This window comes from Ictidomys tridecemlineatus, chromosome 13 (genome assembly GCF_052094955.1).
Source record: "Ictidomys tridecemlineatus isolate mIctTri1 chromosome 13, mIctTri1.hap1, whole genome shotgun sequence".
NCBI classification, from domain to species: Eukaryota; Metazoa; Chordata; class Mammalia; order Rodentia; family Sciuridae; genus Ictidomys; species Ictidomys tridecemlineatus.
The window spans coordinates 48,197,068-48,215,478 of record NC_135489.1 but is presented as its reverse complement, the minus strand read 5'-3'; the positions used below and the strand labels follow the sequence as shown (position 1 = coordinate 48,215,478).

At 33.5% G+C, this 18,411-nt stretch overlaps 1 protein-coding gene across 4 annotated transcripts in view; it reads right to left on the bottom strand.

Annotated features, from left to right (window-relative positions):
- Rock1 (Rho associated coiled-coil containing protein kinase 1) overlaps nucleotides 1-18,411 on the bottom strand; it is a 146,994-nt gene that overhangs the window by 24,074 nt on the left and 104,509 nt on the right. For all 4 annotated transcript variants that reach the window (XM_005329028.3, XM_040274616.2, XM_078030297.1 and 1 more), the window contains 6 exons: nucleotides 17,902-18,008; nucleotides 16,542-16,692; nucleotides 12,065-12,225; nucleotides 9,871-10,055; nucleotides 7,769-7,838; nucleotides 4,835-4,929 (listed from right to left, as the gene is read on the bottom strand). In XM_005329028.3, coding sequence (XP_005329085.1) covers nucleotides 4,835-4,929; nucleotides 7,769-7,838; nucleotides 9,871-10,055; nucleotides 12,065-12,225; nucleotides 16,542-16,692; nucleotides 17,902-18,008 — 769 coding nt within the window. The remainder of the gene's footprint in view (nucleotides 1-4,834; nucleotides 4,930-7,768; nucleotides 7,839-9,870; nucleotides 10,056-12,064; nucleotides 12,226-16,541; nucleotides 16,693-17,901; nucleotides 18,009-18,411) is intronic.

Here is an 18,411-nt window from a genome sequence, read left to right as displayed (position 1 = left end):
TACTCCATTTACATATGCTCAAATTAATGCTACCTTTAAAAAAAGGGGGGCTTCCCTTCACATTCTCCCATTCTCCTCCAGCTACTGCTACATTTTGTTTTAACAGTCACATCTCTTGAATGTTTCTTTTTCCCCCCTTAAATGGTACTGGGGATTAAATATAGGGGCTTGCACTTACTAGGCAAGCTCTCTACCATGGACCTACATGCCCAACACTGAATTTTTTTTAATTTTATTTTTTAGTTATAGTTGGACATAATACCTTTATTTTGTTTATTTATTTATTTTTATGTGGTGCTGAGGATCGAACCCAGGGCCTCGTATGTGCTAGACGAGCACTCTACTGCTGAGCCACAACCCCAGCCCCAGCACTGAATTTTTTAATTTAAAAATGATTTACTGAATACTGTAATGTTGCAGGTACATTTGTAGGTGCTGGGCCTATACAAATGAATCAGAACTAAGAAAAAAGCTCTGTTGCATAGGTATGAGGCTGAAGTTTTAGTGGAAAGAAAAACAACAAGTGAGAAAAGTAATTAAGCAAAATCATAATATATGAGGGAGATAAGTACTACAAAGAAAAATAAAATAGGAAATGACACATGAATTGAGCAGCAAGGAAATGGGATTGCATGGGATGACTGGAATTTCGGAAAGCATAATCAGGAAAGGTCTCTTTGAGATGATGTTTAGACCTAGACTGAAGAGGGTTAAACGGCAAGCCATGTGGTCATTTAGAGGAAAATGTTCTGGGCAGGGGGAAGAACAAGTCCAGAATGACAGGTTTGTTGAATACCAAGAAAATCAACGTGAGTGTTGTATATCCTCTATCTCTATTTCTACCCTTTCCATGCATTCTTTGACTTTAGTATCTATTCTCATCACAATTTAGTAATTGGTCTCATCAAGTTAACAATCAATCTTGGTACAAATATAATGGACTATTTATTAATTCCTTGACCTTTTGAATAGCTGGCATTTAAACCATTTTCTCTTTCTTAAAATATTCAATTCCCTTAACTTTTGTACTACCCGCCTCTGACTTTCTCGTGTATTTTTTACTTTTTCTACCTATGTTCATTCTGAAAAGTACAAGATCAAGAAGTTCTTCCTTAACCCTGTGTCTTCTGATCCTATACTTGGGGTTATAATTTGGAAGGAATAAGTGTCCACAAAAGTGTTTATTTTTTTTCCCCTCCAGGCAAACATGCATCCCTGTGTACACATGCACATGCATACACACTCTTACTCACACACACACACACAATTAAAATAATCTAGGTCATTATTTAACATAAAAATCTAGATTCCTGGCTTCTCTTGAAAAATCAGAAGATCTTGTAGCCAGGCGTGGTGGTGCACGGCTGTAATCCCAGTGGCTCAGGAGGCTGAGACAGGAAGATCTAGAGTTCAAAGCCAGCTCAGCAATGGCAAGGAGCTAAGCAACTCAGTGAGACCCTGTCTCTAAAGTTTCTTATAATTCTCACAACTCACACAATGAATATATATGTATTTAGCTAACTTCATCTCAGGTACACGTATGGTTTCAAGGTTCATGAGTTTATAAATTGTGAGATACACCATCACATTAATAATTCTCAATTATCTTAGTGACTTCATATGCAATTTATCAAATCAGCCTTAAGTCCCTATCTTTCCTCTGAATTCTACAGCAATAAGCCCAAAAGCCCAGGTTTTCATTTCTATTTGGATATCCCAAAGCACCTCAAAGTCTACAGACCTGACATTAAAATAATCCCTCAATTTCCAAACTCGACATTCTTTTAATTCAGGAATTACTATCAATTCAACTGTTCTAGTAACAAACTTGAAGAGTTGGCCTGAAATTTTTCCTAAACTTTACTCCTACCATCTCTCTAAATCTCTAAATCCTACTTCTACTTCCCATTTCTTTCCATATGCTTTTCTCTCTTCCTACTGCCAATTTCCACTATGATTTCATATCTAGATTATTCCAGTGGTTGTATAATTGATTCCCTTTATCCACACTGTTTTGCTCTACCCCAATCTCTTCTCCACTCTTTAATCAGAGTGAACTTTTTAAAATACTTGTCAGTTCTTGGCTTAGAATTTTTATTTATTCATTTTATATTTATGAAAAATTTTTTGAGGCAGGAGAGGGTCTCACTATGTTTATCCAGGCTGTTTTCAAACTCCTGGGTTCAAGTGATCCTCTTGCCTCTGCTTCCTGAGTAGCTGGTACCACAGGTGGGCACCACTATGCCATACTGTGAACACTTAATTCTTTGCAAGACCCTGATCTAGGTGTTGTGTTGGGGATATAAAACAGAGAAAAATAAAACTCTTTTCACTTTTCAATGTTTTAAACTTCTTAGCTTGACACACAAGGCCATTTATAATCTGACTCAGATTTATCTCTCTTATCCTTTCTGTCACAAATTAAACTATGTACTGTTCCTCAACTCAAATTAGCCTGGTTTCTATCTATACTGTCCCCCTTTTCCCTTACCTCACTCCCTGGCTAAATTCTGTTTTTTACTTAGTTCTTAACTCTTTTGGGAAATGTTTTCTGAATCCCACATGGTTAAGAAGAGATATATCCCCCCTTCAATGTGTTTCAAAAACACTTTGTCTTACCTTAATTAGATCTGTTTCCTTTATCAATTCTTAAGCACTTAAATAACCATAACTTACTAATAATTATATTGTTGGCACAAAGTACAGTGCATAGCAATAGGGATAATCAATACATTTGTCTTAAATAGATAAAACAAGGGCAAACATATTAACTCTATGAAACAAAATAGTATATAGGGAATTAGAGACTCTTTTCACAGTGAATGCACTCACCTTGGACTGCACATTACAAATGGCCATTAACAAATTAGACTCTACAATGGGGCTACTGTTGGATTGCCCAGGAAAGGAAGCTTCCTAAATCAGACTATAATTATTAACTCTAACACTTGGCTGCCAAATTAATATGTTGACACTTAATGTGATGCTCAATTTTATGATGATCAACAGCTCAGTAATAAATCATTGTCGATTTTGTGTTTCAAATATTTTAATAACTAAAATAAGGCCACTTAATCATAAAAGAAATGTAATTACTACCAAGGCATTATGATTTTAAGTCAACAAGGCTAAATAGTAAAAAGTCTCATCCAAGTTTATTTTATAAAATTGTTAAAAATGAATTTAAAATAAAAAATATGTTCTGAGGTCAGGTGTGTAGCTCAGTGGTACAGCATGTGCTCAGAATGCATTACACCCTGGGTTTAATCCCTAGCATCAAAAAAACTTACATATCTCAAAACAAATGAAGAGTATAAAAGTAGAACATCTCCACTTCCCTAAGGTGATAAGGATCTAACATTGAATATTCATGGTTGCTAACAATACAAAGAGACAATAAGGCATTGCAAGGTTTCATATAAAGTAGACTTCTCCCTTCTAAAAGTCAGATTTAAACCTATTAATCCTCCAGATCAGGGGTGTCAAATTCCTGTTTCAGATGGTATAAATATTCTAAATCTGCATTAATGTGACTATTGAGTATCTATGAAACATAGAAAGTACATCTAAGGAACTAAAGTTTTAATTTCATATAAATGAATTTAAATTTAAATGACTACATGTGGCTAGTGGTTACCATACTAGACAGAGCAGCTCTAGATTTAACAACTGATTTGTGAGAAATACAAAGGAGGTAATGGTTCGACTAATCATGGAAACAGAATCAGCAAAATCACAACTAAGGGAAATACTACATGCCAAAAGATCTACTTAAAAAATTTAAATTTTTTTCAAAGGAGGTTAAATGAAACAATATAATAATATCAGATAACTAGTTTCAGAGTTCATTCTGACACTCTCTAACTATGTAAGAGACCCAGCTGAATGAGTCACTATCTTTTGGGGCCTCTCAGTTCAATTCTAAAATGAGGTTGTTATCCTTAAATAGATTTAAAAGGTTTACTTGTTTATTTAGTGCTGCTAAGATATTGAACCCAGGGCCTTGATCCGGAGTCCATGTTTTCCTCTTCTAAAATGTACACGTAATGGAAATTAACCTGAATCATAATACTAAGAAAACAAAAATCTTCACCTAACATAAAATAATGACTGCAAATAGAGAATGAGTTACCTATAAATAAATAAACATCTAAAGATTGACAGACCCTTGAAAACAACTTCTTGTCACAGTCTAAAACAGTGAATTTCTGTGCAACCACTACATTATTACTTTATTACACTGCTTCTTCACTGTAAAAGTAAATTTCAGCATGGACTAATTTGTTCTCAATTATCCAAGTAAAATGTGTTATACCACTCCCATCAAAATAATGGTCCACCTACTCAACGTATGTTATAGTTTAGACAAAGTGTCCCCCAAAAGCTCATGTGTGAGACAATGCAAAAAGAGCTTATATGTGAAAGGCTTGGGTTACAAAAGCCTTAACATAATCAGTACATTAATCCTCTGATAGGGATTAACTGGGTAGTGACTGTAGGCAGGTAGGGTGTGCCTGGAGAAGGTGGATCACTGTGGGTGTGCCTTTGGGATATATATTTTATCCATGGTGAGTGGAGTCTCTGCTTTCCTCTGTCACACCTTCCACTGTGACATGCTGCCTCACCTTGGGCTCAAAGCAATGGAGCCAGCTGTCTATGCACTGAGACCTCCAAAACCATGAGCCCCAAATAAAATTTTCCTCTTTTGAAATTGTTGTTGTCAGATCTTTTGGTCAAGGCAACAAAAAAGCTGACTAAAACAATATCTTTAAGATTAAATTTAAGAATACTTTGTTGTAGTACTGATTCTTATTCTAAAGCAAAATGGACATACTTTTCATTTTGTAGTTCTTGTATCTTCTTTAAATTTTCTCTGTTTTTTTCTTCAATTTCTTCTTTAAGTTCCTTTACCTGGGTTTTATAAAGTGTCTGCAAAACAAGTGATAATAAATGAAGGTTTGTGGTATAAAGGTGTATTAAAAATCGTAATGCAAACATAAATAAAGAAAATAAATAAATAAATAAACTCAGCCCAGGAAATATATATATGTTTAATATTCATACTTCTTAAAACTTATGTTTTACTTGTTTTAGAATATATTTGATTTTTTTTACTTGTTACATATTAAATATTTGTACATTTTGCTTGAGGAACTCTGAATACATCAAAAAATGCCAGTATCAATATTAGTATTTCAAAGTTATGCAAAATAAATAAAAAATTACTGAAATTAGCAAACAAAAAGAAAGAAATAAAGGTTTGTGCGGGGCAGCAGTTCAGCAGTTTCTTATAAACAAGAAACATGTCCAACAATTCTACTCCCAATTATTTACCCATGACAAATGCAGTTATGTACACAGTCTTGTACATAACTTTCCATTAAAGTGATATTTATTCACAGTAGCTTCAAACCAGAAGCAATTCAGATATTCATTAATCCACTTGTTAAAAAACTTATGATGTATTCATACTACTCAGCAATAAAAAGAAATGAACTGATACATACAACACGATAAATCTAAAAAATGTGTTGAGTGAAAGCAACCAGGCATTAAAGAATACACATACTGTTTGATTTCACATATATGAAATCCTATAATAGGTGAAAATAATCAGTAGTGACAGAAAGCAAGTCAGTAGTTGCCAGCAGATGGAGTTAGGTAGGAAGAAAGGGGCCACAAAGAAATTTTCTGTGGTGAAGGAAATGTTGTACATGTTGTGATGGCAGTTACATGAGTGTACGTATCTGTCAAACTTCTTAACCCTGTACATATGTATTATATAGAAATTATACTTAATAATATACAAATTGTATTTATTTGAGAAAATATTTTTCAAAAATCTAGCCAAGTACTACTCATATAAAGTTCAATTCTTGAACTGAATAATATTACAAAAAGTACTTCTCTTTTTGGCTGATATGGATGGAAAGGGTGGCTGAGAGACAGAGGTATCAACCTAAGAACATACACTTACAGTAGTACAATAGTTCTCAAAAAATTCATTAGGCTTTTGCCAACTCCATCAACAAATGCTGAACAGATCAGACCCAGATGTGGTGCTGAAGTAACAGAAAACTAGTTCTAACATCTATTTTTCTTTTTTTTTTTTTTAAAAAAAAACAAACCCCATCCATTTTAGCTTAAAAGATGGGATAAGGAAAAAGAATATTTAAGGACCAGAGTGTAGCGATAGAGGACAACTTTTATGCTGCATCCGTCAATTACTTCTCTCCAGGAAAAAATAATTTGTATTGTAATGCAAATGAAGAAAAAAGAGAGGGCTTACTGTAGTTTAAGTGTTTATACTTTTTAAAATTAAATAATTCATTTGCCTGTAGGAACTAGATTCTCATCTCTTTTCTCATTTTAAATAATGAAATTATATGAGGGATCAGTTAAGGGATAAAATGAAAAGCAATTCAATTTTAAAGTCCAGATTAAAGTTAAATTTTAAATTTGGTTCATTATAGCTTATTAACTGAATGCTACCTAATGGAATCCTCACAATCAATGGAATAAACTGGAACTAAGAGATGGAGTCAGGTTTTATTATTATTTTGTAGAGGTAAAATCAAGAATCCACAGAAACTACCACGAGTCATTTGATATCCATCTAAAATCTGGAGGTACTGCATGAATATTCTGTGGAAGCAGGCAGATGAAGAATGGAGGATGCTACAGACCACTATGCAGAAGTTGGTAGCACATACTTGAATAATTAAGATTAACCTAAACCCGGGGAAAGATTTTAACAATATTGATTATTATTATTTTTTTAATTGAAAAGCATTCTTATGATGGCTTCTTAAGCCAAGAAAAATAAAACAAAAAATAGAAAGCCATAGTGTTTATTAGAAGATAAACAGTATATAGAATCAATGTATCATGAAGCTCTAAATTATGTAGAAACTATATAGAGGTCTAATGGTGTTCAGATTTTAAAAATATATATTTTAATTGTAGTTGGACAAAATACCTTTATTTATTTATTTTTATGTGGTGCTGAGGATCGAACCCAGGGCCTTGCATGTGCTAGGCGAGAGCTCTACCGATGAGCCACAACCCCAGCCCTGTTCAGATTTTACTTCCAATATCATTCACACTTGGTTTCTAGGGTATGTTCACTAATGTAATCTGAATTCCATGAATTTCATCAAACTGACTTTGACTTGTAGATCAGGTGGCTGCCAGGGTAATACTACCTGTACAAGTTGATAACTATTTAAGATGAAATGAAATGGCAAAGCAGAAGGTTGGCAACCAAAACAAAACAGAGAGGTTTTAATAAAGCTTCAAAGCATCAGCTGTAAATGTTCATTACAGCAGTAAAAATAACTTGGCCTACAGCAAATTAAGAGGTAGAATGATAAATACAGAGGAAAAAGCCAAACAAATTCACTTAATGTGTACACCTAGCTAAAACAGAAAAAAAATGCTCTTAAACATTAGTTCTATCTACAACTCAAAGGCCACTTTGATAAGTAAAAGTGAGCTATATATTATAAATGGTTTGCTGATAAGAAAGCAGAACCTTTAACAGTCTTATTTATATCTCTAATTTGATGGCAATTCTGGAAATGTTTACACAAAAATGGTCATTTCTTTAAGACCATGAACTCAGATTCAGATATGAAATGTAGACATAGGGATGAAAAGGGAGGAAAACTTCACAGTAATTGAAAAAGAATCAGTATGTAAAAAAGATCTAAATGCCTTGTTTTAAGTAAGCTCTTGAAACAGTCCACATGTTAAAAATGATTCTCACCGAGAAATATTGTTCAGCTTCAAGCTGATCTTGTAGCTCCCGCATTTGTCCTTCATTTCCTCTATACTGTCTGCAGATAAAAGGAGAAACAGTAAACCAATGCTTCTATTTATACTAGACTTTAAATTAATCTTAGTTTATTAAAGTTGCTAAAATTAAAAAGATTCCCTACAATAACCTTTTTTAAAAATATACTTCATTATACAGCATTATTATTTATTTTTAAAGAGCGAGGGAGGGAGGGAGAGAGGGAGAGAGAGAGAGGGAGGGGTGGGGAGAGAGAGAGAGAGAGAGAGAGAGAGAGAGAGAGAGAGAGAGAGAGAGAGAGAATTTTTAAATATTTATTTATTTTTTAGTTTTTGGTGGACACAACATCTTTGTATGTGGTGCTGAGGATTGAACCTGGGCCGCATGCATGCCAGGCGAGTGCACTACCGCTTGAGCCACATCCCCAGCCCCTATATAGCATTATTTTACTAATTCATTTTTTCAGTCACATTGTCTGGTTCTATCTTGCTCTTTTTGAAATGATGCTATGCAAAGGAGAGGGATTCCTTTTCTAATTAGGGTCACTTTCAGGAGACATTAATTGTGCATCTATTCAAACCAAAAATAAAATTATTTTTTTGTCAATTTTTATAGAGAAAAGCAATGAGAGGGATACATTTTAAATGCCTTAGGTAACAAGTAAACAAAACTAGGCAGGAATATTTAATAAGCAATTATTCACTATTATATAGCATGGCTAATTAAGCACAAGAAGGGAGTAGTGGAAATTAATAATTAGAAAAGGAAAATAAGAGCAGCAAACTGAGAAAGGAGAAACATAGGCAAAACATGTACAGAGTACACACATAAGCACAATTGATAGGAAAAGACTCAAATGGAACCAATGCACCTCAAAGACACAGATTTTCAAAGGTTAATAACTTTGTCTGTAACTGCTAAATTTGAATATTAGTAATAACTTTGTATTTTTGTACCTAACAAGACATGTAGTTGATGAAAAGTGTGTTATAATGTCCATTCAATGCTGTGTTGAGAGTTACTTGGGAAGAAGAAAAATATAATTCACATTAAGGGGTGAAAATCGTGGCTCTAAAAGGTGTAAAGAATTTTACCAACATAAATCTAACTTTACTTTTCTTTCTTTTTGTACTAGGGATTGAACCCAGGGGCTGATGTCCGCTAAGCAAGCACACCATCACTCAGCTACATTCCCAGCACTCCCATTCCCTGCCTCAGCCTCCTGAGTAGCTAAGATTACAGGCATTCACACCTGTGTCCTGCTTAAATCCAACTTAAGAAAAACTGACAACTTTATCCACGGAACACTGAATTGTAAGTAAAACTGGCAAGTGAAAATATTATAAAACAAAATAAATTTAAAGGAAATAAAAATGCATGACTTGGCATAAATTATACCATATTTGATATTAAACTTTTGAAGCATGTCTTCATAAACTCAAAGCAACATGGACACTCCATTTCAAGTAAGCATGTACATAATTTCTTAAGAGTGATACAAAAAGAAAAAAGACATCTTGCACTCTAAGATGCACCAAAAGAAACAAACAAATAAATAAATCAGAAAAAAAAAAACCCTCAGAGACTCATGTCTAATTCTAGACTCAGCTCATTAATAAAAAGAAATTTATGAGGAGGGGGGAAATACTGGGAAGTGATACTGGCCAAATTATATTGTACGCACATGTAAATATGTAACAACAAATCTCATCATCATGTACAACTACAATGCACAAAACAAAAAAACAGAAAATTATCCCTGATTTTTATAACTAGTCTGAAGACATGTGATGACCTTTATGGATACAAAAAACATGAGAAAATTGTGTTTTATCCATCATAAACAGACTTATATAAAGTTTGAAGCCTATTTTTAAATACTTATATTTTTAATTTAGTAAGTCTTCATTCCAAAGCCTAAATTCCCTTGCAAGTAATTTCCTCAATTTCTAAGGGCTTTTCCTGACTTCTTTTCAGAAATTCCGAGTACATAATCTGAACACACAAAAGATATCAAACACATAAACCAACACTGAACACAAAAAAGAAAACACAATGTTATTTTCAATACTTACTTTGTAAGCTGAGCTAACTCAAATTCTAATAATCTCTTTGCTTCCAATAAAGTATTTATTTCTTGTTTCATCTGCTTTTCTAAACCTTTTAAATTATCTGCCTCAAATGCTTGAGTCTTCAATTCATTTTGTAACAACAGTCGCTTATTGGATTCTTGCTCCAATTGCAGGCTTAGATTCTTAACCTAAGGGTGAGAAAAATAATTAACATCTTAAATTTCTTTACAATAATTTATTTGGAATTATTTGAAAGAATACTAATCAAACCTCAAAAATATAATAATTCTTTATTCTAATAAATAATATTAGTATTCTAATAAGTCTCCATTTTTCTTTATGTTTATTATTGGATATTTACTAATAAGTCAAATCAATTCCCAAATTTCAAGTTTTATAAAAAAAAAATATCTAGTTTCTTTCTACCTTAACTAACATCAACATTTTGGAATACAAAGTGATCATAAAAGCCACTTTTTTTTTGGGGGGGGGCAGTCCAAAGGGTATTTAAAATTTACTGTTTATTCATAAATGCTCTAGTATACAACCTTCCAAAGCTTACAAAACAAATTCAATATTTAATTTATAAATACTTGTTACCAATATTTATAAAATACTAGGTGATAGGACCAATAAATAAAAAATTCTTATGGTGGTTTACAGTGCTTTCATGATCCACTCTTCTCTAATCCTATCACTGGTTATTATCTACAATGTTATATTATTCAGATCCTCAAATGCAATAAACTCTTCATCTCATAATTCTTACACATGCTATTCCTTCTGTCTTCTTCTTTGAAGGGTTATAAACTAGAGCACATCCAAACTAATTACTAAAAATTTATTTATTCCTCAGCTCTTAAGTGTCACACCCTTAGCAAGCCCTTCCTTAACTCTCAGATGTGATTAGTTACATACTACAGCATTCTATACTTTCTTTTTTTTTAACCACCTGGCATGCTTGTAATTTTAATATTCCACATTTCCCTCTCTGTGATAAAGTCTCAAAAGATCACATCTACCTTATTTACCTCAGTAACCCCAACTCCTAGCACAGAGTTTGCATATAATAACAGGTTAGTCAAGAATTATGTTTTTTAAAAATATTTTATTTACATTTTACTTTTCGGCAGACACAACATCTTTGTATGTGGTGCTGAGGATCGAACCCGGGCCGCACCCATGCTAGAAGAGCGAGCTACTGTTTGAGCCACATCCCCAGCCCCAAGAATTATGTTTTTAAAGTGACTATTATCTTTCAAATTTCCAACATACATTCCTCCAGTGTGCCAGCTCTGAACGGCATCTCTAATCTCTCTCCATTTTAGTTAATTCTATATACCAATACCAGATTAATTTTCCTAAAAGAATGTTGTCACCTAAAGCTACTACATAAGTTTTAAAGAGTATGAATACTTAGGTCCCAAAATTTCTCCCATGATAACTCAACATGTCTTTTCTTCTGGTCAGATCAAGTTCCCTTTTGCCCTTTACTCACATATCTTATTACCTATCAAGGGGAGTGGATACTGGGGATTGAACTCAGAGGTACTCTTCCCAGCCCTCTTAATTTTTTATTTGAGATAGAATCTTGCTAAATTGCTCAGGTTAGTCTCAAACTTGCTATCCTCCTGCCTTACCTCCCATGTAGCTGGGATTATAGGATGCACCCCTACCCCCAGCTCAGTCTTTAATTTGTATCTTACACTGATAATATTTCCTCTACCAAGTTAAATCTTGGGAAGGCTTTTCTATTTTCAGTCTTACAAAGAATTTCCAAAGCATGTATAATATACCAACCATATATTGTCTTTTGGTCTTTTTAGCAACAGCTTTATAAATGTGTAAACCAAGTTTGCTTGTTTGTTTAAGCCAAGTAAGTTGTGTAACCCAAGTAAGTTTGTTTTTTAGTAGAATATCAGTTTCTTCTGGGGAGGAACTATGACATTTCAATACAGTTGTACTGTCATAATGCAAAATGAAAAAAATTATATGAAGTAAAGAATTTGAAATGAAAATTCTAGGTGCTAGGATAACCATATATTGTAGGGAACATAAAAACATGTAAGTCATTTCATTCAAATTTCCATTGTATTTAAATTACTGATAATGACTCTTGGCACATAACTTACAAACAGAATCCTGTTTCTGTTCTAAAAAAAAAAAAAAAACACAAAATCAGTGTGATTTTTCTTACTTCATCCTCCATCCTTTCTTTATTTTCAGTCAAATGTTCCAGCTTCTGCTGAGATTGTTTCAGATCAACATCTAACATAGAACATTGTTTCTCAATCTGAACAACTCTATTTTCAGCCTTCTCTCGAGCTTCTCTCTCTTCCTTCAGCTTTTTTTCCATCTCTGTATAACAGAAAAAAGTTAATAACATGCACTTGAAAGAGTACCATAGTATTTTTCACTTTTCATGGTCTGTAAACTGGTTTTAAATGTCTCTACTATTTTTATTCTGGGACCCAGAGCTCTTAATAACTTCCAATGTTATTTGAATTATTTGTGTGGTAAGGATCTCTAAAGTAAAAGTTATAAAATACAATAAAGTAGTACAATAGTGCCTTTTAAATCCAGGCCTTGCCCAATGATGTAAGAGATTATTTAGTACCATTTTCAGAGTAGAAGGTAAAGACAAAAGAATAACTAAAGAGAAAAATTAAAGTAGACTAGGTAAAAGCAGAAATATATAGTTATATGTATATATAGTTATTAATACCTTGCATTGTTCTGAAAAAGTTTCAAGAGGCTTAAGGCTATTATAGGAAGGATGATTAGATTCCACGGTATTCTAAGAAACCTACTTAATTATTACCAGAAGATATTTGTCTATACTAAGGTGCCTTTTTTGAGAAGTTGGTATCAATGGTTAACTAGTAATTTGTACCAATAGGATTCAAACATAGTTAAATCTGCTCTCTCCTTCTCAGAAACTGCCTTCTAGGTGACAAAATAGAAACCATCAAATGAAGTTCCTTATAAAAACATATACTGGAGAAAAGATAGCCTCTTCAACAAATGGTGCTGGGAAAATTGGAAATCCATATGTAGTAGAATGAAATTTAATACTTATCTCTCACCCTGCAAAAAACTCAACTCCAAGTAGATCAAAAACCTAGGAATTAGATCAGAAACCCTGAACATACTTAGAAGAAAATTTAGGTCCAATACTCCGACATATTGGATCAGGAACTGATGTCCTTAAAAGAATCCTGAAGTACAAGAAGTAAAATCAAGAATCAAACTAAAAAGCTCTTTCACAGCAAAGGAAACAATCAGGAGCACGAAGAAAGAGCCTACAGAGGGGCTGAGATTGTAGCTCCGAGGTAGAGCGCTCATCTAGCATGCATGAGGCACTGGGCTCCATCCTTAGCACCACATAAATATAAAATAAAGACACTGTGTTCACCTATAACTAAAAAATAAATATTAAAAAAGAAAGAGCCTACAGAATGGGAGAAAATCTTTGCCACCTGTACCTCAGATGGGGCAAAAAAAAAAAAAAAAAAGATATCAAATAACCAATTAATAAATGGGCTTCCTTTGCTGAAGAGGCACGTCTCAAAAGAAGAAATATGAATGGTCAACAAATATATGAAAAAATGTTCAACATCTCTAGCAATTAGAGAAATGAAAATTAAAACTACACTGAGATTTTATCTCACTCCAGTCAAGATGGTGACAATCAGGAATACGAATAATAATAAATGTTGGTGAGGATATGGGGAAAGGGTACACTCACTCACACATTGCTGGTAGGACTACAAATTGGTTAAACTACTCTGGAAAGTAGTATGGAGATTCCTCAAAAAAAAAAAAAAAAAAAAAACGAAACAACAACAACAAAAAACTAGGAATGGAACCACCATTTGACCTCCATTATTCTACTCCTTGGTATATGTATCCAAAGGAGTTAAAATCAGCATACTACAGTGACATAGCCACATCAGTGTATATAGCAGCACAATTCACAATCGCTAGGCTGTGGAACCAACCTAGGTGCCCTTCAACAGATGAATGAATAAAGAAAATGTGGTATAAATACACAATGGAATATAACTCAGCCATAAAAAAGGATGGTTTATGGCATTGTTGGTAAATGGATGAAACTGGAGACTATCATGTTAAGTGAAATATGCCAATCCCAAAGACAAAGGTTAAATGTTTTCAATATGTGGAAGCTAACCCATAGTAAGTGGGTGGGCTGGGGGAGAAAGAATAGAAATTCAGTAGATTAGACAAATGGGAATGAAGGGAGATAGGACAGGAAAAGGAAAGATAATGGAATGAATCTGACATAATTTTCCTATGAAATACACCACAGTGAATCCCACCATTTTGTACATCCACAAGAACGGGACCCTAATTAGAATAAGATATATTCCATGCCTATATAATTATATCAAAATGATTTTTACTGTCCTGTATAACTAAAAAGTATCAATTAAAAAAACAGGAATATCCAAATTGGGGAGAAAAAAAAAGAAAGAAATTGCCCTCTGATTTCATGTATGACACCAATTTCTGTCTTACACTGAGTGAATGATTTGTGGCTTACAGGTGAGATTCTCTCCCACACATAGCTGTTGTGTGTGAATCTAGGAGGAAGAACAGAGAGATGAGAAGCCTGAGATTCTGTCTGCAGTGTGTGTGTGTGTTTTATCAGAATGTGTGTGTGATAAAAAGGTGGTGTTCTCCAGTGAATATATGGTTAGAAAGAAACTAAAAAAAGAAAAAACAACAACAACAACAAAAAAAAACATAGAATGTTAAGCGGCCAAGTAGTTATACTTGATTTCAAAATCTAGTTTCAAGACGACCAGATGGCCATTACCCAGATTAGTGAGACTAAAATATAACAGCAGGTCTGGTGAATAAGATCACACTAGTTTTCTTTTTAACAAATGAAATTTAAGGTGCCAACTGACACATTCAGTAGTCGGTTAAGAGTGAGCAGAAGGTGAAAAAAGACTTTTTTTTTTTTTAAAGTTTGGTTATTTTAACGGGATGGATAATAGGTTGCTGCAAGGGTTTATCTATTAGGTTTTTTTTGTTGTTGTTGTTTTAATATTTTTTTCAGTTGTACATGAATTTTATTTATTTATATGTGGCACTAAGGATCGAACCCAGGGCTATAACCCCAGCCCTGTCAGTTTTTAAGAAGCTCAATGGTAGAGTGTTTGACAAGCTAGCATGCATGATGCACATGCATGACGCACATGATTTAAACCCTAGCACTACTAAGCCCCTGCCAAAAGATGGGCAAGATATGTATATGTTTGTAGCCCCTGTCCAGCACAGGCTACTGAACTGAGGTCACTCGGGTAAACTTGGAGTGACAGAAAATGACCACGCAGACATGGAAATACCTTTTTCTGGGCTTCAGGACGGCTTCCCTGCCTCCAGCAGCAAGCTCCCAAAAAAAGAGCAAGAGAAAAACAAGAGAGGCTGACAAGAGAGAGGGAGCACGTTCTGAGGCTTGGTTTTTATTTTTTGGGGAAGCTAATCCTTGGAACATTCTATCAAAAAAAAAAGGGCAAAAGGGTAAGATTACAATAAACAGGTGGATGTAATTCAACCCCATTGGGTGATGCCCACTCCCAAAGCTGCACCTTTCTTATCCAAGCGGAGGTAAAGTCCACTTGCAATGAAGGTACCTGTCCAGTACCTCTTTACTCAGGACTTAAAGGTGTGTGCATAGCTCCTGTTCAGGGCGGCCCCCCCACATATGTTTATAACAAGAAAGAAACAAGTGGTAAAGTGAACACTGAAGATAAAAAAAGAGAAAAAGGATTAAGTAGTTAGGATGAGATAAGAGGTGACTAGTTTTGCTTATAGTTAGAACATATTATATAGGAAGAAGGTTATCCTTTTAGAAAGATAAAATAGGTAAAGAGTAGGATAGACTGGTAAAAGTAAGAGAATTAGATTTAGAATAGCTTAGACCTATGCTTTTATTATTTCTCTGACAAACTGAAAAAACTGGAATAATAAAAAAATGGAATTGGGCGGGGTCTTGGGTTGTGGCTCAGCGGTAGAGCACTCGCCTCCCACGTGTGAGACCCTGGGTTCAATCCTCAGCACCACATAAAAATACATAAACAAAATAAAGATATTGTGCCCATGTATAACTAAAAAATATTTTTTAAAAAAAGGAATAGAAAGTTTGAAAAGAGAAATAAAGGTCTGGGAGATCCTTCTGATGAGAGATATATTTTAAAAACTGATGGAGGTTAGAAGTAATGCACTAATATTCATCTAAAGTACTACTTAATATAAAACAAAAAAGTGGTTGGTCTGAACTATGGTTATGTTTGTAGGCTAACTACAGTGGAAATATAAAGGAATATGAAAATTGGAGGTACAAAGTAAGAAAGCAGATGAATTAACAATGAGGTCCAGAATGGATCAGGAAGAAAATCAAGGAAAGGGCTAAAAAACTGGGAAAGAAAGACTCCACTAACTTTTATAGGAAAGAGACGGTAAAAGAATAGAGCAATAGAAGGTTAATTGTAATTTTTTTAAAAAGTGACTAAAAAAGGAAAGAAATCCTTTCCCAAGTAATTATTATAATTATTCTTTCCACTATAAAGTTTTGATCAAAAGCAAATTTCTATAGGCATTACTTAAAATTAATCTTGTCAAAAATATTACAACTCAACACTTACCACACATTGCAACAGACTTTGCCTCTTCAATAGACTGATGTTTATCAGTTAAACGAGCTTTGGTTACTTTGTGTTCATTTACCTCTTGTTCTAACCTTTGTTGTAATGATTTAAGCTTGTAGTTTAAATCTATCTCTAAATTATTCTTTTCCTGTAAAATTGGAATGTGAAATCATAAAAACCATGAAACAGGCACATGATTAAATCTTACATTATTTAATATCCCAAAAGAGATAAATGCATTACTTTTTAAATCACAATAAACATATCTAAAAGCAAAATATCACTTTTTATTTTCTCCCCTTTTTTCCTGTTTGAATCATTAACCATGGCTAGTGTTGAACAAGTTGTGCTGGTGGTTACATTCAGGATGATTCACTGCTAGGATCACAAATGAATAATCTTTCAGCTTATTTATTTTTTACCACCATTTTGTAAAAATAGTATTAAATTATTTTTATTTATGCTGACACTTATACCCACATTTACTTTTCTTTAACAAAAGAGACATCTGATGGCAAGTCATTGAGATAGAAAGGGAGAAGTAGTAAAAATGTATTCCATTTCTTTTAGTGTACTTCTACTGATTCTTTCATCCTATTTCCATATTTACACAAGCTTGGCCATCAAAAACTCTTCTAAAAGTTACAAAATATGTTCAAAAGCCAAGATAAAGGGCTAGAGTTGTAGCTCAGTGGTATAAAATAAAAATAAAAAAAGGTACTGTTTCCATTTACAACTAAAAAAAAAAAAAAAAAAAAAAAAAGGTCCAGATAAGTTAGTAGCTTTTCTGATAATTTATCTGAGGTTCTGCTCAATTTACAACATTTCAGGGAGGCACTGAAAAAGACATAGACCAGTAAATTATCAATTTAATCCTTTCCTCAAAGTATGTAATAGAGGATAACAAATATTTGATTGTTCAATGTAAAGGCTAATTGTTCATGCTCTTTTCTATTTTGCTGAATTTTACAAATAAAATAAATCAAAAGTGCATGGTCTACTAAATACTTTTTCCTTTTTTTATAAGACATTATAGTAAGAATGAGCACCTTCTTCTTACCCATATAAAAGTAAACTAGAAAAAATTTATTTTTAAAAGTTATTTCCATCCAAAACAATTTGTGTTGATCTTTTAAATGTTAAAGATCTAACTCTCTCAAGAATACAAACAAAAATAATAGAATAAGAAGACCCTGAGTAAGACATACATCCCCACATACTAATGAACCAATCAAACAGAAAAGCTTTTAGAAATATACCTAAACATTACAAATGAATGCTATTTTATAAACACACCTCATAAATTTTGATGGTTTTTAAATACTATCTTATAATTGATACATGTTATGTCATTTACCTTTTCTGAATGATTAAGCATGTCTTGAGCCTCTTTTCTTTCTCCCTCCACTCTTTCAAGATTATGTTTGAGATGCTTCACCTCCTCTTGTAAAGATGTAATTCGAGCTATCAAACGAGAAAAAAAAAAAGTTTAAGTCTGTTGCCACTAAAAAGATTTTTTTTTTCCCCAGAAAGATTATTAAATTTAAAAAAAGTAACTGAGTGTGGTGGTATACACCTATAACCCTAGCCACTGGGGAGGGCTGAGGCCAGATAGCATGTTCAGAACAACTTAGTGAGACTCTGTCTCAACATTAAAAATAAAAAGGGATGGGGATATAACTCAGTGGTTAAGTGCCCCGGAGTTCAGTCTCCAGTAGCCAGCCCCTCCCCCCAAAAAAGAATAAAAATATGAATGGTAACTAGATATCTTCTAATATATATTCTTTCTTGTATAACTAGTCAAAAGATGAAGCCTGAGCAGGGGCTAGAAATCAGACCCAAGTTCTTATGCATGCTCATTTCTGGC